Here is a 23,496-nt window from a genome sequence, read left to right on the forward strand (position 1 = left end):
GGGGAGCTCCATCTACTCGATGGTCCGGCCTCTGCTGCCAGGACAAGGCCTCCTTGGTTTGTAACACACTGGCACAGAAAGGGGGGGTCCATAGCACCAGACCGTCCTGTTGGTTTTTGCAGACTTTTAAAGCAGCAGCTGTGGCTCAGTTGGTAGAGTCGTTGCCTCTCAACCAGAAGGTCAAGGGTTCAATCCCAAGCTGAGCAACAAGTCCTTGAGCAAGACACTTAAGCCCACATTGCTCCCACTGCTTCAGTGGTGGTGTATGAACGGATTAGTGTTGTACGTCACTTTGGATAAAAGTGTCTGCTAAGTGAATTGTAGGAAGAAAATCTTCACATGATAACATTGTATGGCCAACTCTTTTGCTACTCCTGCGTCATCCTTTTTACGTCATGTCTTGCCTCAGTAGACCCCCTCGCCCCCCCCTTACTGGTCAGACTGGGATGGTGGGGTTCAAGTGTGAACAACCAGATCAATTTGAAATGTGCAGGAGTGCAGATGTGTAAAAAACGGCTCCACGGTGCTGCATTTTAAAGATGTTTGTCTGCAGGGAAGAATGTGTAAAATGTAAAAAATGTATTTATTATTTCATGTCAGAGCATGAATAATGCACTCGTTACATTTATCGCCACCTGTCACTTAGTCACATTATGACGTTTTATGTTAGCTTAATGTCTAATTACGTGTATTGTTATACGCACCGAAGACTAATTTCCATTTTATGTAAATGTAATGGACAATTACGTCCTCTGAATGTGGGGGCTTTGACAGCGATGGCATTATTAACTGAACGCTGCGTTCGAGATCAAGCAAATTAACATTTCTCAAGGTGTGGACAGCTTTATTTACGGACGATTGTAAATGCAGCGTTTCAGATACATTTCTTTAAAAACAGCATTATGGATTCTAGTTTTTTTTTTTAACATTTTCAAACATGCACTTGTCCACCTCGAGGACATTTGTTTGATGCAAAACCTGTGATGCGCCGTCTGCTTCACCGTTCAGGCGGCAGCTCGTTCCCCTGGCCTACATTCATCATCCTGTTCCCCGGAGGCGCTTTATCTACTGCGCTGTAGATTGGCAGTAATTGTTTATCATACGGTACAATATTGTGTGTGTGCGCTTGTGTGTGTGTCTCTCCAAGAAAGCGTCAGTCGGAGAGTGTGTGTCGCTCGACAGTAAGACTGCTGGCAGCATTGATTCACAAGGCCTCCGGGACTTACCTCCGTCACCTTTTTTTCTGGGGCCGTCACCTCTCCGGCTGTCACCTTCCAGTAAGGAGAACTGACAGCCCGGCAGGTGTGTGTATGTGTGTGTGTGTATAAGTGTGTGACCATGTGTGTTGATTGGCTCTTGCATGCCTTCCTCCTCTGCAGGTATCAGTGTGCTGGTGCCTCACGGGGGGATCGCAGAAGACACTACCTGGGAAATGTACATGATCATCAACCAGGAGGACAGCAGGTGAGGGACTCTGCAGTCTGCTCGCTTTTTAATCTTTCAGCCCGTCGCGCAACATCCCTCTCATCCCTCCCTCCCCCTCCCTTTCCCGCTCATCTCTCTCTCCCTCTCTCTCTCTCTCTCTCTCTCTCTCTTTTGGCACAAACATGCACAGGTTCACACACTGATCCACTCATGCAGCAGTCACATGTGCTCTGCGTTTACACACGCCCAGATGCAAGGCATATTCTCACCCAGCGAGGGGTCCCTTGCTCATCTCGCAGACTCTGCAGGGGACGACATGATGTGTCACAAATACATTGGCAGCTGCAGACAGACTGCATTACCCGCCTTAAGCAACTGTCTCCGCAGAGAAAGAGATACTCTCCATGACTGTTGGTAGCCCGTTTTGTGTTTGCAAGACACGGCCGTGACAGTATCTCGTTTCCACTCTGACTGGTGAGGATTGTGAACTTTGATGTGAAGTCATGATTCTAGGTGGTATTGATTTGTTCTGTATTTTTCAGAATCGTCAGAATGTTACACGCTGCAAAGTTTCACGTCCAAGCGGGAGTTCATTCCTGCAACCTTTCCTGTCGAGATATTTCACAAAAGCTAATACTTCAGGAGGAAACGCTAAGATAGATAAGAAGCATTTCAAGAAAGAGTCTTAATACTTTTTGACTTATACCCAGCAGAGCCTCAGAAAGCTATCTGACAGCCACAAGTCACTTTTTTCTTGTCCTTGATTTCCAGCAGACAGTATCAACGTTTCGGCAGGTCTAGAGTGAAACCCTGCTGGGTGAGATATCACCTTAACAACAGCGCTAAGCCGCCCCGAGAAATTCCATTTTTATACATCTGAGGGAGAATCCAAAGTGCCATTCAGAGCCGTCTGGAATTAAAACCGTGCAGCTCGGTTGAAGCCTCTAATTAAAACAGGAAATCATAAAAAATGCAAACATGATGATTAAGTCTGAGAGTCTCGTTAAGTGGCCTGAAAATCAGAGTGAAAACAAACGTCCATAACTGTAGAAAAGACGGGGAGATGTAAAAATCGCAGCTCATTTTGATGTCTATCTGCTGTTATTGCACACAGTAATGGAACATGTGACAATCTGTGTGAGTGCAGTTTGAGTCAGAATCAGAGGAAAGAAGAAGCAAAAACAAACTTTAGTTCCAACCGATCATTCAGTACGTTTAGTGTGACCGCCCTGTGGCCTGTCAGGTTGTGTCTTCTCTTCTCTTGTGTTGCAGGTTCTGGTAATTGGTAGGCGTGTCTGTCCAGTCAGTCTGACTGTGAGCACCTGGGCCCGGTGCTCACAGTCAGTCTGACTGTGAGCACCTGGGCCCGGTGCTCACCGTCATTATAAAAGCTGCCACCTCAGTCTGCTGGGGGCGACTTTCGGCATGCGCTTTGTTTCATCATCAACCTTTATTTAAGTTCTCGGAGAGATCTTTGAGGGCGACCCTCGTTTACAATGATGCTGAGAAAACATACATAAATGATAAACAACGAGAAATTAGATAAAGCTACTACAGAAAATAAAATCAATAAAAGAGCAATAAGAACAATAAAATATATACACTCAGATGATTTAAAAGCTTGAAATGACTACAGTGACAAGTCAGTAATTAAAATAAAACAGTTAGAGTCAGGTATTGGGCGGTTAAAAATAATATTTCTAAAAGTGTCCATAAGGGATAAAAGTGCTCAAATTCAGGTCAGGTTTGGTTGCGTTAATCCTTCTCCATCCAACACATGCACGATACACCTGAGCCGCTCATGACATAAGAAAAAACTGTTTATTTATTGTGTCAGTCCGACTGAAACTGGACTTTTAAAAAGCATGTAAACATGATGAGTCCACTTTCTTGAAGTAAGACAAACACATCTAGAGGTGGCCTCAATCAGAACCTCAGACTGGACTTGGCGTTCTGTGGGTGCTCCAGGTTCCAATGCGGGGGGCTTTGACCCGGAATAAGAACAGCATTTTATGTCATTGTTAGGTGGGGGTTGTTTCTGTTTGTATAAATCCAATGAAGAAATCGTGAAACAGACTGGAGATTATAACACCGTTTAATCGGCCGAGGTCAGACAACTTCATCAAACAAGCATGCTTCCAAATCACTTGACTGACAAAGTGCTGACCAAGTAACAGTGTTCACAGTGCTGCTTATATTCTGTCAAAAAGGTGCAACCCACATATTCCTTTCCATTTGGGTACATCACCATAAAACAATAAAGATGACATGACACTGATTTGTATACGTAACAACTGTAGACTCTCTGTCTAGCAAACAGTTGCTGACAACATATGCTTGGCTCCTATCCAAACATAGATCTGCTACTACTTAGGTGCTTCACTCATATAAGTTTACAGCTTCAGACACCTAAAGGTAGGAGTGTTAACAGGTGGTAGGCAGACTTGATTAATACATTTCACGAAGTTACAAGATTAATGAATTTCATGAAAATTCGTACTAACAGTCATATAATAGAACTTGGGAGGTTGTCAGCCGTTGGAAAAGACAACAAGCTAGAGCAGGGCTGGTTAACTTTGGTCACAGCAAGGGCCACATTCATTTAATTCTCACTGCCAGGGGGCCAAATTGTAGAATACAAAAACGATTACAGTCAATTATGTCTCAAATTTATCTCAACATATACCAGTGATCAAATATTATTATGGACATATTTCTGGTTTTCAGGATTTCATGGCAGATTCTGTCATGTTTTTCTTCATGTTTCCAATTAGTTTATATGTAAAAATTAACCTGAGGGCCACATTGAGGGTTGATGGGGGCCGCATGTGGCCCCCGGGCCGCCAGTTGCCCACCCCTGAGCCAGAGGGATAGCGTGTATCACAATTTTCGCTTGCTGACTTATTAGCAAGGTCAATGCAAGAAGGTCCGAGAGTAACTAGTTTAAAGGCTTTATATGTGGTTTTTTGATCCAGCAGATGTCGCCCTTCAGCTCCAGCATGAAACCAAAACAACTCGCGCTGCATTGTTGTGTTAGCATGCTAATGCTAGCGATCTTTATTATGCTGGTATCTTCACACTGCATGTAAATTTAGCTGAAATGAGCGTGATCTAGAAACACAGTTAAGCAGTGAGTACAGTATGTTATTCTTCTTTTCTCTAGTCCCTCAATTAAACAACTTTTATACACGAGGGGAGGAGTCAGCCGGCAGTCCTGGCGATGTAAACAAACTGAAGATAGGACTCTGAAAACTCTAAAAACATCACAGACAGTGGGACTCGGGTGTTACACCCATTGTAGACAGTCATGACTCACAGAGTTATTTTCAGAGGAGAGACTTGATTTCTACATTTAAGTGTGAAAAATCGCACTAGCGTTTAGTGGAGTCTCTAGATTCTCCAACAGTTTTTTTATACCGAGAGGAGGACAGTAATCTAATTAGCTCGACTTAACTGTGCATGAAAACATTGAATGTAGCTCTTAATGACTGAAGACCAAGCGTCCTTCTTGTTAGAAAGTTGCCTTCAAAAACACTGAAATCTCCTGCTGCTCTATTGAATTGAATTTTTTTATTTAATAGGGACAATGCAATTTAACATAATTTCAATACAAAGCATGAAATGGATGTGCTGCATAAAGAGTATATAGCTATTGCTAATTTCCAACTCGTGTCCCCAGTTGGGCCTTTGTTATCATTGCAACATCCGTGAAAAAGTTTTGTCAATTACACCCAAAACAATTGTTACTATTGATCTTTACAGCACTTTTTTCTTCTTCTTCATTCTGTCAGTTTTCATGTTTTTCTTGCTCATTGTGAAGCATTCAGAGCAGCTTTTTGGTCTGAGAGGTGCACTACATATTCCGTTTTTTTTATTGTAAATATCATAACCTGTCACTTGACCTCACCCTCCACCGCACCATGTGGCGTCTACAAGGCTCATTTATTGAAGATACAGATCAAAGGTCAGTTAAAGGCTGGTGGTGCAGAGCTCGGTTAGTGGGCAGGAGTAATACACTCCCTCGCCTAAAGCCTCTCCCAATCCAAAGCCAAGCTGCTGCCCTCCAGGCTCCTGCTTTGCTCTGATAAGCCCGATGCTGTTTACTTCTCTGGCTGTCGTTTAAGAAAGCTGCAGGAGCCGTGCACCACTGAGCTGTCAGTCAAAAGCCCTATCTTCTGACAGCCGCAGAGTCCGCAGGAGAAATTGGATCCTTTTTCCTCTCCGTTCAAAAACCCGGAGGCCATCTACATAAGACAACGCTTTCTTCAAGAACCAATCGATCGGCGCGGGCTCAGTTTCAGGTGCTCACGGGAGGTTTTTTCCGCTCATCCTGTGGGCTGTAGCAGTTCGTTTGGTGCGTGTTCTTCATCCCAACAGGGGGGATGGTTGGTAGTCCAAGGACGGAATCACACCATGTGACCACCAAACGCCTGATATGATGCGACTTACACACGTTTAAGTGAATGAGTCGAGAGGCTTTGAGCAGACCTTTTACTCTGACGCCTCGGTGTCACTCGTACCCGCCTCACTGTCAACTTCCTTTTTGTAGTTTTTTGGTTGGTGGTTGATTTTTTAAAGTCATGTCTTGTGTGCTCTCCTGTCAGACCAGACCAAAAGTTTAGCCTCTTGAACCTCGTAAAATCTTCTTAAAATGACCCGTAATTCTTCTTCTTTCACTGATTTTAGATTCCAATACAACAAACTGTAAACCTGAAAGAAAGAACCATTAGCTCCTCAAACATTTGTTGTAGCAAACATGAAAGTAAGCAGAAGGTTTTTTTATACACAACTAGCAAACCCAAAAAGAACATTTAATCAAATTTTTATCAGAGTGGTATCCATGGCAACAGGCTCTGTCTTCATCTCGGCCATTCCAACAACAAAAAAGTTGCTTATAGGTGTTTGAAGATTGCTTAATGGCTCCTGGGCATAAATGGTATATTTCTTTTCTAGTCTTCTGACGACTCGAAGCGCTTTTTACACCGCAGGTCACACCTACACATTCACACACTGATGGTAGAGGCTGCCATCGAAGCAGCAGGAGCAACTTGGGGTTCAGTGTCTTGCCTAAGGACACGTCGGTCATGTGGCTGCAGGAGCTGGGGATCGACTCTACCAACTGAGCCTCAGCCGCACCAATATAACACACAGACTTTGTGTTGGAAGTGGATGTAGCCTCTTGGATTGAGCTTTGTCAGAATGCATTCTATCAAACGGCCAGCAGGGGGAGTTCCCAATGGTTGCACAATGAAGCCCGACTGATCGTCTAAATGTCTCTGAGAAAATTACCCTACATATCATCGTATTTATTACCTCATTAGATATTTTGCTAATGATCTCATTTACAAACAGAAAGTGTTTTTTTAACACAGCATGATGTCCGTTGTTGATTATGGAGCCGATCATGGAGCGCCTGTTTGTCTCAGGCGCTCCATGAACAGAGGCAAAGGCTTTGCTGCATCGGCCGCAGGTTGAACTCCAACCTGAGTCCCTCTGGTGCATCTCTCCTCCTCCTCCTCACATTCCTCGTCTCACTTCAGCTTTCCTTTTGTAAGAAAGAAACTGAATCTTTCAAAAAGAATATCTGGAACCGTTTAAAGCCATGTGGATGCTAAAGCGGGATGTGATTCAGGGCGTGGCTTCCTGTGATTGACGAGTTGAGACCGCTGTGTGTATAATGGTTATCCGCTCTGTTATCAATATACAGGCTGTGTCTGAAATCACCCACTCCTCATAGAGCACTATGAGGTTCTTTCAAAATTCGGAAGAATGTGTGACTTTTTGATCCAGTAGATGTCGCCCTTGAGCTCCAGCGTGAAACCAAAACAAACTGCTTGTTTGGCCACGCCTCCTCCATACTGAAGCCTCCGCTCTCCTCCAGAGACACACCTCCAACCCCTCTCCACTCGCATTCTCACAAAGGAGCTCTTTAGTTAGCTCGTAGCTTCACATCACCTGTGTACTGCATTGTTGTGTTAGCATGCTAATGTTAGCGCTCTTTAGTCAGCTCGTAGCTTCACATCACCTGTGTCCTGCATTGTTGTGTTAGCATGCTAATGTTAGCGCTCTTTAGTTAGCTCGTAGCTTCACATTGTTGTGTCAGCATGCTAATGTTAGCGCTCTTTAGTTAGCTCGTAGCTTCACATTTCATGTAAACTGACACAGAATGAGCGTGATCTAAAAACTCTTACTAACATCCAAATAATCAGTGAGTATGTTCTTCTTCTTCTCTCTAGTTCTTGACTAAAACAGCTTTTATACACAAGGGGAGGAGCCGGCCGTCCCGTCCATGTAAACACGGCTCTGACAACAACACAGCCAGCGGGACTCGAGCTTCTCCCTCATTGTAGACAGTCAGGACTCAGAGACACATTTACACAGGACAGACTTTATGATTTATTTCTGTGTAATATTTCGCACATTGTTCCTTTCAGGGTTTTGTTAATTATTTTAGTTTCAGTCGAGTGACTCTTCAAATGAAACCTTCAGAGTTCAGTGTCAGGTCTTTAATTGGTAAATTTCCGATTACTGCTACTGTAATAGCTGGAAACACAGTGTTGAATAGGAATGAGGAAATGTCAAAATGTTCTTAATTATTGTGTTGGGAGATGGGGGGGGTGAATAATAGAAAGAGGTGTGTTGTGTTGTGCGATTGGGAGACTTCACTAATAACCCCAATTACCCATCTACACATTAACCATTGTTGTGCAGTGATAACTCTTTGTTCTCATAAGCACAATCAGAGAAGCTAAATAACCACCTTTAATCTTGCTCACAGGAAATGGGGCTAATTAGCATAGCTTCGGCAGCAGGTAACCTTGGTTTCCTCTGAGCCGCGGGGGCTGATTAGCACAAAAGTGAAGCTGCAGGGCCACGCCGCTCTCTGGGTGTGTGATTCTTATTTTTAGACAGCAGATCGTAACCTCTTTAAATTTTTTAGTGTTGATTGGTAACTGAGGAACCGAGAACCCAATGGACAGAGGGAAGAGTGGAACAGAATAGAGTTTCATGAAATAGTAGTGTGCAGAAAATGTTAAAATATCAGGAGCACAACGTCATCAGCCACATGCCGCGTTTCCTAGGAACGCTACATTCACAATAAGAAACCACACACACACACACACACTCACAGACTCACACACTCACACACACCTCACCCTCACACCTCTTTATTTTTTAACACAGAAAATGTTGTGTTTCTTTCAGGTAATTGTTGCAGGAATGGAAATACTTAAAAAATCCTTCCCCTGCAGAAGGGCTTTTTAAACTGGTTTTAAAAGAAGTACTTGTGTTTCTTTATTCTGCTGACGTGCACAGACGAGTTTAAAAGTGTTGTAGTCAAGACAACACTAACCGAGACCGAGACATACCTGAGACCAGAGTGCTCCGAGACCAAGACGAGGCCGAGACATTTAGGGATTGAGACCGAGTCAAGACCAAGACCAAGACCAAGACTTACCCGAGTAAGAGTGCTCCGAGACTGAGTCAAGACCAAGACATTTAGGGATGGAGGCCAAGTCAAGACCAAGACATACCTGAGACCAGAGTGCTCCAAGACCGAGACAAGACTGAGACATTCAGGGATTGAGCTCGAGTCAAGACCAAGACCAAGGCAGGGCAAGACCATGACGAGACTAAGACCATAAATCTCAGCAGGAAGGTTGCAGTCGTAACCGAGGGACTGAATGAATTAAATGAATTAAAGATATTTGTTCTTTTAGAGAGAGAGGTGTTTTCCTTCAAATCACAGTAATGATCAGGAAAAATAACCAATCAGTCAGTGGTGGTCTTGATTTAAAATCTGGAGTCCAGACAGTCTGAGACCGAGACAAGACCGAGTAAGCATGCTTCAGATCCCGAGAAAGACCGAGTTCAAGTTCGACACCTTTACAGTTTAAGGGATAGTTAAAAGGAAAAACCAGAGGTGCAGAATCAGTGTGCAGGGATTGTCATTTTTATAATAGTGTGATTTAAATTTGAACATTTGCAAGACATAACATAAAAAACTTTAAACATCACATAAACGTAAACGACTAAAAGATCAAATGAGATTTTATTTTTGAATGATCAATTCTTCTTCCTCATGTGACAACTGTGTGCAACAGCAGCACCCCCTCTAACAGTTGTAATATTGTTGCTTCTGTGTTGGAGGCTATTCACTTTATTTCCGCTCCATTGTGAGTAAAACCAAAGACAGGAAACCTACTTAGAATCAGAGTGCAAGATTGGACTGGGACACGGCTATTGACCGGGTTATATATGGAGTCAGCTGGTTCAGTTTTTTATGTGTCAACATGAGAAGTGGAACCTATAAAAAAATCACACTCTCCACACTCTCTCTCTCTCTCTCTCTCTCACTCTGCGGGTGTCTCCTATGTTTGTGTGCGTACACGTGTGGCTCCACTTCACGTCTTGTGATGCATCATGTCACAGTTTGTCCCCCCGCTGCAGCTGTATTAATGACTCTGAGAAAATATCCACGCTGCTGCGGTGACAACACCACCAATATTGTGTCCTGTATGTGTGAGGTGTCCAGCCGGGCCAACTGCATGACTGATGGTGGTCCCATTGATTGCTCTCAGTCTTCAGGGCTTCCAGCCAAGATTGGGCCCCCGGCCAAGAGCAGCTCGGCCCAGCTAATCTGTCACCGGGCCGGCCAGAGCAGGGCTTCATAAGCCCCATCGACCCGCCGAGCTTACACGCTGTGTGCTAGAGCCTGTCCTCCCCAGCCCCACTGTCCATTAGTCTTGGTGCTTTAATCTTCCCCCTATCTGTGCGTCTGTGTGTCAGCTAGTCAGGGATTGATTCATTATGAGCGTCCGAGGATTTTGAGTTTACTTTGTTCCAAGGCAAGGGTCACACTCTGCTACACGGACGCCCTGTTTAAAGCAGTGATTCATTAAGGCAGTGCTGTTTATGTCTTCATGTTCATACTGTCTCAAAAAGTAAAAGGCGGCCGGCTCTTTTTTTCTTGGTCGTATTAAAATGCAGAGAAGAGGAATTTAAAGCTCCTGTGAGGAGTTTTTTCATCAGGTTATGAAATTAATATCGATGCCTTGAAGTGACCTATACAAGCAGAGGGCGCTGTACGCAGCAGTATTGATCCTTTTCTGTATCTTATATTTTAATGCCTGTATCTGCTGCCAAGGGGGGTAGGCGTCAGAGGAGAAGATGAACAGCACGATGCAGATTATTTAAATTTTTCACATTAGAGATTCTGAAAAAGTGATTTTTCTACTGTTGAAAAAAGCAGGATGTAGACGTGTACAGGAGAAGATGAGCAAAGAGATTAGAGGTGCACACGCTTTGTCCACCAGAGGGCGCCAAAATCAACACAAACCAAAAGATCCTCACAGGAGCTTTAAAGGTGCACTACGTAGATCTGGTAGTGAAATTTGAAAGAGAAGTGAAACAATTCTATGTCAAAGGAAAAAATGGTTCCCTCCCTGGAACAATGTTTGGAGCTAAAAAGCTACCAGGAGAGAGTGAGGACAGTTTGTGTATAGAGTTATGAACATATACCACAGAATCTGTACATTTCTCTCAGCAGCATTGTTCATTGCAGCTTGTAAACACAACATTCAAACCCCTCCTCCTGGGCCCACTACAGGGCGTAGTGTGTATGTTTACTGCTTCTACGTATACACTGCGAGCTACCGCATGCTAGCACAAGCTAACCGCCGTGTTTGATACCTGCCTGTCCAACGGGAAGCAGACCAATTCTGCGTCCGAGGGTTAAAGCCAACACAAGGTTCAAACGAGCAGATAAAGCTGGTTTTGGAAAAAGCTTAATCGTAAAGGAAATGTCAGAAATGGGCTGAAATAGAGACATCAGGATTTCAATTTCAGACTCAGTTTATCAACTGATAAATGTGAACATTACACTTTTAAAGGGGACATATTTTGAAAAATCCACTTCTGCAGTGTTGTTGAACATATATTTGGGTAACCTGAGAGTCTACTGACCCACAAAATGTGAAATAAACCCATCCAGTCCTTTGTTTGTGGTCTGCATAAGTCTTACAACACAGAGAAAAATGCTCTGTTTCTAATTTACTCAGTTTGTGATGTCACAGTGGGATTCTAGAAAAAAAAAAAAACCTTCACCCCAGGCCTAGAACAAAACTTTTGCTCAGGTCCGCAATTTTTATTCTCTTAACAGATGAGTGATGTCTACCAGGAAAACTCAGGGGGGGCTTGTTACATTTAAAGAGACACACACACCAAAACAGAGCGTTCTGAGAGAGCTGGTTTATACAGGGTCACAAACCTCCTCTGGTGCTTGATTCATGTTATATTTTGACCAAAGCACAGCACAGATGTTTCATTTAGACCACAGGGGGGACTGTTTGAAAAGGGGGAGGAGGGGGATCATATGTCCTCTTTAAGTTTGCATGGAAGGTAAAGGTAATACTGTTTGTAAAACGCTGTGTAAAGTAGCTCATTCAACCCAATCATCTTGAGCTCATTTGATGTTTGTTGTGCTTTCCTGTCCCTCTGTGTGTGCAGTGCTGTGTCTGACGACGCTCCAGAGATCTTTCTGAGCCCCGCCGTCACGTACGGCCCGCCCGGCCTCGACCTCTCCTGTCCCATAGCCATGACCATCGCCCATTGTGCCGAGGTTGCCCCTGAAAACTGGACCGTCCGGCTAAAGAGACAACTGCAGGACAACAAGTGGGAGGTGAGCCGTTTATCTCTTTCTCTCTCACTTCAGCTGTAATTATCGGGGTCCAGATTTCTCTGCTGGGGCGTCGACGCAGACTCTTAAACGAGTACAAACACACTTTCACATTGTGCCTGGAATATCAATACGCAGCAACACACAACAGCTTCAACTTACTTTGATGAACATTTTCATCCAGCAGTGAAGTCATGCGAGCGCGGAGCTGATTTCAGGGTTGCCAGCTCAGATTTGTCATTCTGCATAAAAATTCAGCCTTTCAAGCTCTACCTCATGCTGTCATACATCCAAAAGAAATGTCAGGGCGAATGCAAATGACTGCTATTAGTCACTGAAACATTCATTTCTTTCTTTTTTTTTTCCACTTGATAAGATGATAATGGTATTTTAAAGCATTCCTCTTTCATGAATGTGTGAATTCATTCAATGCGGTGCAGCTGTTAATGAATTTTTGAACACAACAAACACAATTTACATTACAATGAGGACAAAAGACAAATATGTTGGAACAGTCTGCAAATTGTGTCTGTTTTTCTTTTTTTGTAGTTGTTTGTTTTGCCAATGTGTTATTGGCGTCTGTATCTGTAGTATAAGACTGGTTTGAAATAGGCTGTTAGGGTTTCTGTACACTCCTGCAAGACGTGCTGAAACAAGAAGTGTTGCCCTTTAAAAGCAGCATATATATCATATTACGATCAGACATTATGGAAACATGCTATGTTGAAGTGCTGGCTTCTCTGACAACAATACAGCAGCCAGTATGTCCTCCTTCTAACTTTAGATTCTGCTCCTGAATGCTCTGGATTTGTTTGGACCAGAGCAGGTAGGCGCTTTTAAGACACCCCCACACAGCCGTTTTGGACGCCCCTCGGTTTGCCAGATATGAGAGCAGTTATCAGGTCAACAGGTGTTGCAGCGATGGAAGCGGTCAAGAGAAGTGGTTCAGATAGAAGTGATTGTACCCGACCTAAAAAGCCTCTGCATGTTTCTAATAAGCTCCACGAGCAGAAACGTGCTCAAACTAGGATCAATATTGGAGATGCTTTTGAAAAATGGAGAGAGGTTAGAACACAGAAAGGTTTACAGACCCATGCAGAGCTGGATAAACACTGAAGCTTCAGAGTCCACCACATGGTGACCTGAGTGAGCATCCACACTAGAGAGGAGGGGGGGGGGGGGAGACAGCTCTCTATGATGTTTAGAATTTAGACTGCAGTACCCGTTTTAAACACTAGTCTAAGGAGGAGGGACAACACAGTCCGATGGTGGTGGCTGGTCGTGGGGGATGTTGGGTGACACACTGACACAGAGCAGAAGGGGCGGGATCATAGTAAATGGCTTGATTCACAGGGCTTACAAATAAAGTATAACACTGTCAGCTCTGCTCTGCATCAGTAACACGGTTTCATCACAGAAGGTATTTCTAATAAGAATGATGTCCCTGCACCTGTGACAAGATTTAAAATGAACCTTTTTTAGACAGTTTTTCATCAAATACTGCTCGTCACTGTAAAAAACCTACTGTGAAATTCACAGTATTTAACTGGCAGCAATTGACAAGTAACTTACTGTAAAAAAAAAAAAAAATAGCTGAAGTCCATTCTCAAACCTCAGTGTGAGGTCAAAAAACGGAAAGTGTTTGCTTTCTAAAAGATTCAGGACTCCGTGTCTATAAATACAGCGTATAGAGCTATTTCTGTGATGGCTGCTGTGAGCTTTTCTTCTCTCTCTCTTTGTAAAATAACACCTCTGCAAAGTCCTTCAACCCTGCCCTGCAGAGCTACTCCCCGGCCTCACCGAGACTTGTTCAGACATCTTACTTCAATCCAAACCGCCCTCTCATCCATTATCTCTCACCGCGGCTGCACAGTCCACACATCTAAGATGCTCTTTTAATATTTAACTAACCTCATCAAGAAGCTTTGGGGGACCTCATCGAGGCCGAGTGACCCCCCACCCCCCCACCCCCCGAGTCGTCGAGGTTTGTGTGACCTTGGAGGGCTTCGTGGTCTTCCTCCCAGCCTGGTCCCTTCACTCTGCGTGACATTTACACAAGATGTAATTTGCCAGCAGCCGTGTTGCACAAAAGGGAGCTATCAAAAGACTGTCACTGATGGGGGACTATATGCCAAAAGGAAAGAGGAGGAAAGGGAAGGAGACGGACAGAGAGGAGATGTTCTCTAAGAAAATGTAACGCTGTGACCCGTCCCTGTCAGCGCCGAATAATGAGCCCTTTATCTTAGGAAGGATGCTCACTCAAAACCTAATCTCTGGAATTAGTAATATAATGGGAGATGGAGGTCTTTCTCCTACTCTGTCTTCGTCTTCGTCCCCCCTTTTCCCTCGCTCCGTCTCCCTTCTCAGTTCCATCCCCATTACAGCTCGCACTCGGAGTTTGACTCCATCATTCCTCCCCAGCCGCCCCGGCGGGGATGAGCTATGTCGTGGAGATCCTTCATGTCCGCCGCAGCGCTAATGGGGCAGGTTTAAGGAATCCGTGGGCCACTAAATTACCCCCACATTGCTTTTTTATGGCCTCAGCCAGGCCATATGCAGAGGGGGAGCCGCGGGTCACAGTTCTGTCTCGGGAGGTGATTTAGGGCGGATTGAGCGCGGGATGATGAGCAATTGGCCATCGGATACAACTTCACCCCGCTAATCCGTTTTGTCAGTGTTACTGTATCCCCATCTGTTTAGTGAGATGTGCGATTATTCATCTGGCTCGCATTCAGCTTCACACATTTCCTGAAAGTGTGTGTGTGTGTGTGTGTGTGTGTGTGTGATTGTGATTGTGTGTGTGTGTGTGTGGGTGTGTGTGTGGGTGTGTGTGTGGCTGTGTGTGTGAGGGACACTTTCTAGTTTACTGTCTGTGTCTTAGTAGTTTCTACTCAGTTCATAAATTTACAGTCAAATTACATCACCGTTGTCTTTCCTTTTCGGTTTCTTTCAAACAGGAAATAATATTTTAGATGATACAGGATCAACATGCAGCTGAAGTAGTTTTCATATTTGAATTTCTTAAATGGACGCTGACATATTCGTCATTTGGAGCCAGAATCTGTGCAGTGGTTATCAGCTGTTGGAGCCAGGATTTAAGGTCCTCTAACCACGACACACATTTAATTCAAAACTAACAGATTAATTCACTAACGACCAGAGTCTCCACTCTCTAAACGCTTAGTCGGTCGCGTGATTTAAGAGTAAACAAACATGATGGGCAAGCTAAATGTGGCTAGCTGTTAGCTGCTTCATCCATTAAAAAGATTTCGGTCCAACCTCTTTCCTCTCCAGTTGGACTGTGGTGCTTAACAGGACACATTGTATAAACACACGTATTGTTGCCACAAATCAACAAGTTGCTCCTCCATTTATGACGTCCATCTAACTTGCGTTTCCTGTCGTTGCCATGGTAATGTTTGTTTGTTGTGCTTCCTGCTTCAGGCAGCTTGCCTCCCTGTTGTTCCATTCCATGTGACAGTTTGCAGAGTCCGTGCTCTGCCGTCCTCTGTGTTCTCCCCACACAACAGGATTTCTAATCGTACATATTGAACTTTTTTTTATTTTTATATTTATGATTTCAAACCAGGAGCGACCCTGATCGTCACATCAGGGAGAGTAACACACCTCACGCCTCAGGAGAATCTGCCAGGATCATCTTTGAAACAGTCAGATAATCGGGCCTTTTCTCACTTTGGTCAGTTGAGGGGAATCAGGCCCAAAATCGGCCCAGTTATCTTGTAGGGTGTTACCCCTCTTTGCCAATAAAATGGCTAAAGATCCCTCAGGTCGGTACAGTCCAAAGCAAATCAGATGCTTGTGTCGGTTTGAGGCAGACACTGTTTGTGTTTGTTACGTTCCTCCTCTACTCTGCTCATGAATACTCTCCTCTGATGCACACAGCACCGTTGGAGCATCACTTGTCAACAGAGTTGTCATTTCTTTAGCATCAAATAACTCATTAAAAATAACACTTCTCTGAGAAAAAAAAAAATCAATCGCGGATGATTCTGCATGACGAGATATAACTTTAATGACAGAAGCCATGTTTGAGAAATACATGTTTGACGTGTAGTTTGGTTTAAAAGTTTGACCCATGACCCATCTGTTAACATGGAGGAGGCAGAGCTTATGACCACAGACTTTAATTACATGGACAAAGCCTGGGTGACGTCACTCGTTGGTCTCTGACGGGCATTTTTGGAAGTCTCTCCATGGTTTTTACTATATTGGATGACTGTCAAACTTTCAGTCAACCTGCTGACAGGGTCGCTAACAGGCGGATCAGCTGCGCTCTTAATTATGCATCAATCATATCCTTCATAAAATCCCCACTGCATTATTGTGTGTTCATTAAGAAAATAACTGTTAAGACCCAAATCATTTTCACACAGGGCGAATGTAAATATGATTTTTTTTTCTGCTGTCGAAACAGAAATTTAAACATCAGGCTTCAAACGGACACTCCTTGAAATGCCGTCTTGTTGCACTTTTGCACTCAACACCGGAGGTTGCCGCTTGCTTGTGACCTTGTCATGCCGTCCATCCTTTCATCCAGTCGATGAATTTCAAGAGGTTCTTGCCTGGAAAAAGTATTTCAAAGCAGGCACATCATTAAACCCCTGACTCGCATAACAGGAGCTATATGGTTTTCAGCTTTCAGTTTGTGGTTAAGAGCTTTCTCCCTCTGCAGACGAAGTCTTGGCAGTAATGTTTAGAATCATAAATCAGCTTCACTCTGTGTAGCTGGCTGCTGAATCCTCAAACCAAAAATGAAAACCACTAAAAAGCAAGCCTTCAGACTCTAAACTATTCCCATGATTAAACTCAGAATGAACTATTTATGTCTCAGAACATAAATACAAAACTAAATCCCCCTCTCTTCTCATGTGTCTTCCCCCCTCCCCCGACAGGAAGTGATGTCAGTGGACGAGGAGAGCACATCCTGCTACTGCCTGCTGGAGGCCCAGAGGTGCCACGTGCTGCTGGAGCATCCAGGTCGCTACGCCCTGGTGGGAGAGCCGCTGAACCAGGAGGCAGCCAAGCGTCTGAGGCTGGCTGTGTTCGGTAGTCCAGATAACAGCAACTCTCTGGGCTTCACGCTCAGGGTCTACTGTGTGGACGACACGCCGCATGCATTTCAGGTACTGTGTGGAAGGATCAAAACACTAAAAAATGTGAACTTAAACCTAAAATATTGAAGAACAGGTGTAGGAAATAAACGTGTTTTATTTGTCAAAGTGCATGGATCAATGAAAGACAGGAGACATCCAGCAAACACATTTCTGACAGAAAACATCATCAAACTTTGCAGATTTTAACTTTTTAACCATGTGTACTATGTCTGGTAACCATGCATACTTAGCCAATCAGAATCAAGTCTTTTACAAAGACGTGTAATAACAGCCGATATATCTCTGATAGGCCGATCTGGATCAACAGATAATACAGATGATACAAAATGCAGCAGCACGACTCGTCTTCAACCTCCCTAAAAGAGCACATGTCACTCCGCTGTTTATTTACTTACACTGGCTCCCAGTTACTGCTCCAGTAAAGTTAAAACTGATCCAACCTTCACAACAGGGTCCTAAGACTCTAACCAGACTATTCTCCTCTGTCGCCCCCCAGTGGTGGAACGAACTCCCTAACCACATTCAATCTGTCCTTTTGCACCTTTAAGAAAAAGCTAAAGACCCAGCTCTTTCATGAATACCTACTAACTTAATGATGATGGTCTCCATATTATTGATGATGATGATGGTAATGACGATGGTTTTTGTTTGATAACGACGACTTATAAGATGGTTTCTATACTGATTAGAGCTCTCAAGAACTGCCCTCAATGTTGTGCTTTGCCTCTGGTCACTTCCTGTCAGCACCTGTGTGTCCAATCAGACTCAAAGCTGATCATTTGCTTTTCCTGACGTTGTTTCCTCCTCTCTAGATCCTTGCTTGTGTTGTTCTTACTCTCTGATGTATGTCGCTTTGGATAAAAGCGAATGAATTGTAGAATTGTAGATTAGACCAGCTGACCAATATCAGTCAGGCTCTAATTCAAGACCAAGAAGAACTTTATTGTCCCACAGTGTGATACATTGGTCAACATTCAGCATCATTCAAATTAAACATATAATATTATTACATTTAAAGATAAATAAACATCAGGTTCTTCAAACACCAGTGCAATAACAGAAATCATAGTCCAATGCCTTGATGAAAAGTTACTTTGACCCCGCCTCCTCTTGAGCTGGTTATGAATATCTATACCAAATGTCATGGTAATTTATCCTATAGCTGTGCTGACATTTGTCTCAAAATCACAAATGCCAGTGTCACGGTGCCACTGGAGGAGCACCAGTCGTAATTTAAAATGTTCATGGCAATCTTTTCTATACGTCTCGAGACTCCTCAGCCTGGAGGGAGACGGCGGACAGATTGGCTGACTAACTGGGCCTCCAACAGATTCTGAATAATAGGATCTAAATATGTGATAGAAGAATTTTTAATTGGAAGGGTTTTGGTTGATGCGGCTGGTGTATTTTTGCCTGAAAGAATTGCTGTCTGAGGTTTTTTTTTTGCTCCACTGAAGATCTGCCTGCTCGGTAACATTGCCACTGGGAGATGCTTGATGACTAGCAGACAAAGAGGGACTTTTAATTACAAAGACAACAGATGCTCCAAGGTTGCTTCCCTGCCCTTTCTTTGCGTAATTTAATTTGCTCTCTGTTAATTAAACATGTTTTTTTTTTTGCATTGCATTGCATTCCACATGACAAGCGTTTGAACACGTTAAAATGAGACACATCCTCAGAAGCAGCGTGGGTTCATCTGATCGTGCTCTGCTAAAAAAGTTTGGCCTCATTCTTGGCCTTGTGAGTGCACCTCCGCGAGCATTTCTTGTCCCCTATGATAATTGAAGCTCCCATATTGTCCTCGTTATCTCCTTTCATGTCGTAAGTCTGTGAAACCTAAAGAGCAGCTTTAAATGATATGCAGCTCAGAAAACGTCTTATTTATCCGATACTGGCGTCAGTAAAAACCCTCTGTCTGTCTCTTTAAGGCCCCCCTTCCCCACGTGGCCACTTTTTTCTGATTGGCCATCTCTCTGGAAGCCTTATGGGGGGCAGAACACTGCAGGGCTGCTCTCCAGTGCTGGGAGAAGACAGCTTATGTAAGAGGTTTCACCGGCTTATGTAGAGGCTTAAGGCCGTCTCATGAAACTGGGGAACTGTATTTACAATCTATGGTTAAAAATATTCACTTTCCTCTGATTGGCAGACCGCTGCAGGGCTGCCAGGTGAGGGCTGCTCTCCAGTGCTGGGAGAAGAGAGCCTATGTAAGAGGTTTCACCGGCTTATGTAGAGGCTTAAAGCCATCTCGTGAAATTGGGGAACTGTATTTACAATCTATGGTTGAAAACATCCACTTTCCTCTGATTGGCAGACCGCTGCAGGGCTGCCAGGTGAGGGCTGCTCTCCAGTGATGGGAGAAGAGAGTTGATGTAAGAGGTTTCACCGGCTAACTGTACGTAGAGTCTTGAAGACGCCTCATGAAATTCTTGGTTTCATATCGAGGGGCTATCGAGTGATTTGCAAAACAAGCCGTTCAGCGCCCTCAGCATCATAGATCAACTTTCAACAGACACACAGTTTTTTTTTTTTTTGGGGGGGGAGGGGGGGGGTCTACCTGTCTAGCCACTGACCCCTCATCACTTGTGGCTCCAGAGAAATTGGAGGTAGCCGCCTTCAGTTAATCCACTCCTCCTCTCCGTCCGTCAGACATGAATGTTTATTCATTCGTTCCCCTTTTGGGTTAGTTTTTTGTTTGTGCTCCATACAGCAATTAATTTCCCCTGTGAGCTTGAAGCAAGAATTGATCAGGTTCAAGACAGCCTGTGTGCTTTGCACCCCCCCGCCCCCATCCCCATCCCCCCCTCTGTGTGTTCTGAGACAGGATGAGCACCATGCATACTCTAACCCCTCCCCTGCAGCCCCACGATAAACAAAATGTAAACACAAACATGCACACAGATGTTATTGTTCTCCATAGATCCGATAATATTACAATGTCACCAAGCAGGAAAGCCAAAAGTAAAATATTGACAGAAGACTTAGTTTTGATTTTTTTTTCCCCCTCTGCTCATGTGTACACCCAATATGTCCGCCTAACGCTTCTGGCTGCTCTCTTTATCCAATTTCTCGGCTCCAGCAGAGTCGGTTTTGTCACTCCTGCAGTCAGTCGGTTTGATCTTGCTTTGTGTCTGGTCACGAGTTGTGAGCAGCGTTCACTCCTGTGGGGGCCACAGTGGAGCGTTTCAACTTTTGGGGGTTTCAATCACGCTAGATGACTTCTAAAGCTTTAAAAAAAAAAAAAGACCCACAATGCACCACACTGTTTGTATTGTTTGTAAAGAGTTGAGTTTTTTTTTTTTTTTTACTTCATAGTCACAGGGTTTGTCGAAATGTGCAAAAAGCACTGGCAGATAAAAATCATCTCCCCGGGGTGCCAGCTGTGCAAAGACCGTTTCTAACAGCTTGTAGAGGCTATTCTGTGTTTTATTGTTTGTTTGTTTTTGTTTGTGTGTTTATAATTCATCTGTAGTGTTTTTATTTATGCTCTTAAGTAACTGCAATTGTAAACGTTGATGTTTTTTAAATAAATAAAGTGGATTGGATGGGATTTGAAATCGAGCGAGGGCTGACTTTAATACATGAATTTTCCTTTTCAGTCGTGTTGTAGTACTCCAAACCAGTCTTGGTGCCAAGTCTCGAGACCCCTTTATTAAGGTCTCGGTCTCGTCTAAGAATCGAAAGCATTTTTACTCGGTCTTGTCTCGGCCTCAGACTGGGCGGACTCTGGATTTTAAATCAAGACCGGGCAAGACCACCACTGATTTTTCCGGGTCATTACTGTGATTAGAAGGAAAACGCCTTTTTCTAAAAGAACAGATAACTTAAAACAACTCATAATTAACTCGGAATTTCATTTTTATCCCCAAGATTACAGCCACATCCTTCCCTATGTTATGGTCTAAGTCAGTGACACGCCGCCTGAACACAAGATGGTGATTTTTCAGTGATATAGTGAAACTAGTTTTTCAGAATGAATGGGTTCATTGCAACAGAAAAGAGCTGCAAATGTTGATTATTTTCTCAACGATCTAGCTCCATTTTCTTTAAAATTGATCAAGCTCTGGGTCCATCATTGGCAATAACACATTGCCCATTACCAATGTTCTTATTATAAACATGATCAACAGTTCAAAACCTGATCTCAGATTATTGTCACATAAAACGGAGAATCCCAAATTGTGAAAAACACCTGAAATTTCTTTTTGAGAATTACCTCAGGAGGCAGCAAATTGTCTTGACTAAGGATTGTGATTTTCTGTGGAATAACATAAACTTGTTGTTTATTCCTGTGTTGTTATGAATCAACAGAACCATTTGATCGCTCACTAAAAGTCATGAGATGTTCCTGTGAATCCTGACTTGTTACAGCTGGAGTCTATCAGCCTCCTTTTCTTTACTTCCTTACACCTCACCCACTCCTCTTGAGAAAAAAACAACTCTCTCCTCTCTCCTCTCCATCAGGAGGTTGCAGTGGGCGAGCGCAGCAGGGGTGGACGGCTGCTGGAAGAGCCCAAAATGATGCTGTTCCGGGGAAACACGTTCAGCCTCCAGGTGTCCATCCAGGACGTCCCGCAGTTACTCTGGAGCATCAAGCCTTTCACCACCTGCCAGGTACACAGCATGTAACTGTGAGTGTGTGTAATTTTCAGTGTGAAGGAATGTAACGCAGCCACCATATGTGCAATCCCACTTCTAATTTTAGCCCAGCTCCATTAGATTTGCGGCTTTGCTCTCCAGCCTTCTCTTTCAAATAAATATTTGCTGTCTGCAGAGTGAGGCAGGGATAGAGATACCACTGAGGCCTGCTCCACGCATAGGCGGGTGCTTTTCTTTTTAACACACGCTAAATTCTCAAAAATCATCCACTCCATCTTCGTCCTTGATATGCAAAAAAATATTCTCGCCATTCCTCTGCAACGACAATTTCATTTACAAAGTCGTCCATTCAGGCGTCTTTGCTCGTCAGCATCGTGGGAGAGTAAGTGTGTCTGTATGTGTGAACATGCAAAAAGTCCAGTTAGCAACATTAGCACCAGCACTAGTTTGGGTACATCTGCTATTGGACTAATCTTGTGTCAACAAAAGTGACAGCGTCGGGCGCACAGCGTGATGTTTCAAGAACGTCGACACATAAACACCATTAAAAAACTGTAAAAGATGTTTAGCAAAAAGGGAAACTAAGGTAGATGTTAATTTAAGAGACCTGTCTTATTTTCTCTTTCCTATATTACAGTTACTCTTCAATAAAGCAAAAGCAATTTAATGAAGAAAAAAAAGCCGACCATGCAGTATTTTTAATTTGTTTAATCGGCAGAATCCTTGATCACCAAAATAATCGCTGACTGCAGCCCTACAGTCGTATGTATCCGCCCCTTTGTCCAAATATGGTACTTTTTGTGCAGAAAAACCAAGATAGCGACTTCCAAATATGGTTTTAAAAATGGTAGTCTACAAACCAAAGTGTGACGTGGCCATGGCTACGTCCACTTCTTCTTTTCTAGTCTGCAGGATAGTTTCTCCATTACAGCGCGCTCGCTCTCTCTCTCCTCTCCCAGTTTCCCTTTACTTACTTGGTCACATCAAAGCTGCCGCAGAGGACAGCAGCAAGGGCACAGCAGGAGATCACTGAGGCTAGCTATCTCACCCACACACACACACACACACACACACACACACACACACACACACACACACACCCCTTACAATATTAATTATGACTACCAGGCACACACACACACACACACACACACACACACACACAGTTTCCTAAGGGTCCGCATGCTGCATGTTCAGCTCTGCCCTATGATGTTTAGCCCAGCAGAGACATCCTATTAGCAGAATTAGCCCACCATACCGCCGCCGGAAAAACAACAAAGAGTTTTTTTTCTAAGTGGGAGGAGCTAAAATGTGAAGTTGAGGGTCCTACAGGAGGAGTAAGATGACTGTAGGCTTCCAGTCAGACTCCACTTTTACCTCTAAGAGGCTTTTACAAGTAGCCGTCCTCCTGTCTGATGGATCTGGAGAGGGGATGATTCATCTGTAAAACATTGGCTTTGACCTGTTCTCACTGCGCCACTGTCTGGGTCACGCAGTGGTTGGAAATGAGAGACAAAAATTGGCCTTTCAGATTCCATTTTGCACCAAAACTCTGTTAGGATTTTTTGCAATTCCTCAGCGGCCACTTTTAGGGGAAAGTGCAGAGCAGATTGGGTGAATTAAAGCATCTCTGTCCTAATTCCATAATCTCGTTAGTGTTCC

At 43.8% G+C, this 23,496-nt stretch overlaps 1 protein-coding gene across 2 annotated transcripts in view; it reads left to right on the top strand.

Moving 5' to 3' along the window:
* Positions 1–23,496, top strand: part of unc5da (unc-5 netrin receptor Da) — a 236,018-nt gene that overhangs the window by 204,191 nt on the left and 8,331 nt on the right. For both annotated transcript variants that reach the window (XM_065965749.1, XM_065965748.1), the window contains 4 exons: positions 1,380–1,464; positions 11,935–12,106; positions 17,017–17,247; positions 21,700–21,849. In XM_065965749.1, the coding sequence (XP_065821821.1) occupies positions 1,380–1,464; positions 11,935–12,106; positions 17,017–17,247; positions 21,700–21,849 (638 nt within the window). The remainder of the gene's footprint in view (positions 1–1,379; positions 1,465–11,934; positions 12,107–17,016; positions 17,248–21,699; positions 21,850–23,496) is intronic.

The sequence above is a fragment of the Labrus bergylta genome, chromosome 17 (assembly GCF_963930695.1).
Source record: "Labrus bergylta chromosome 17, fLabBer1.1, whole genome shotgun sequence".
NCBI lineage: Eukaryota > Metazoa > Chordata > Actinopteri > Labriformes > Labridae > Labrus > Labrus bergylta.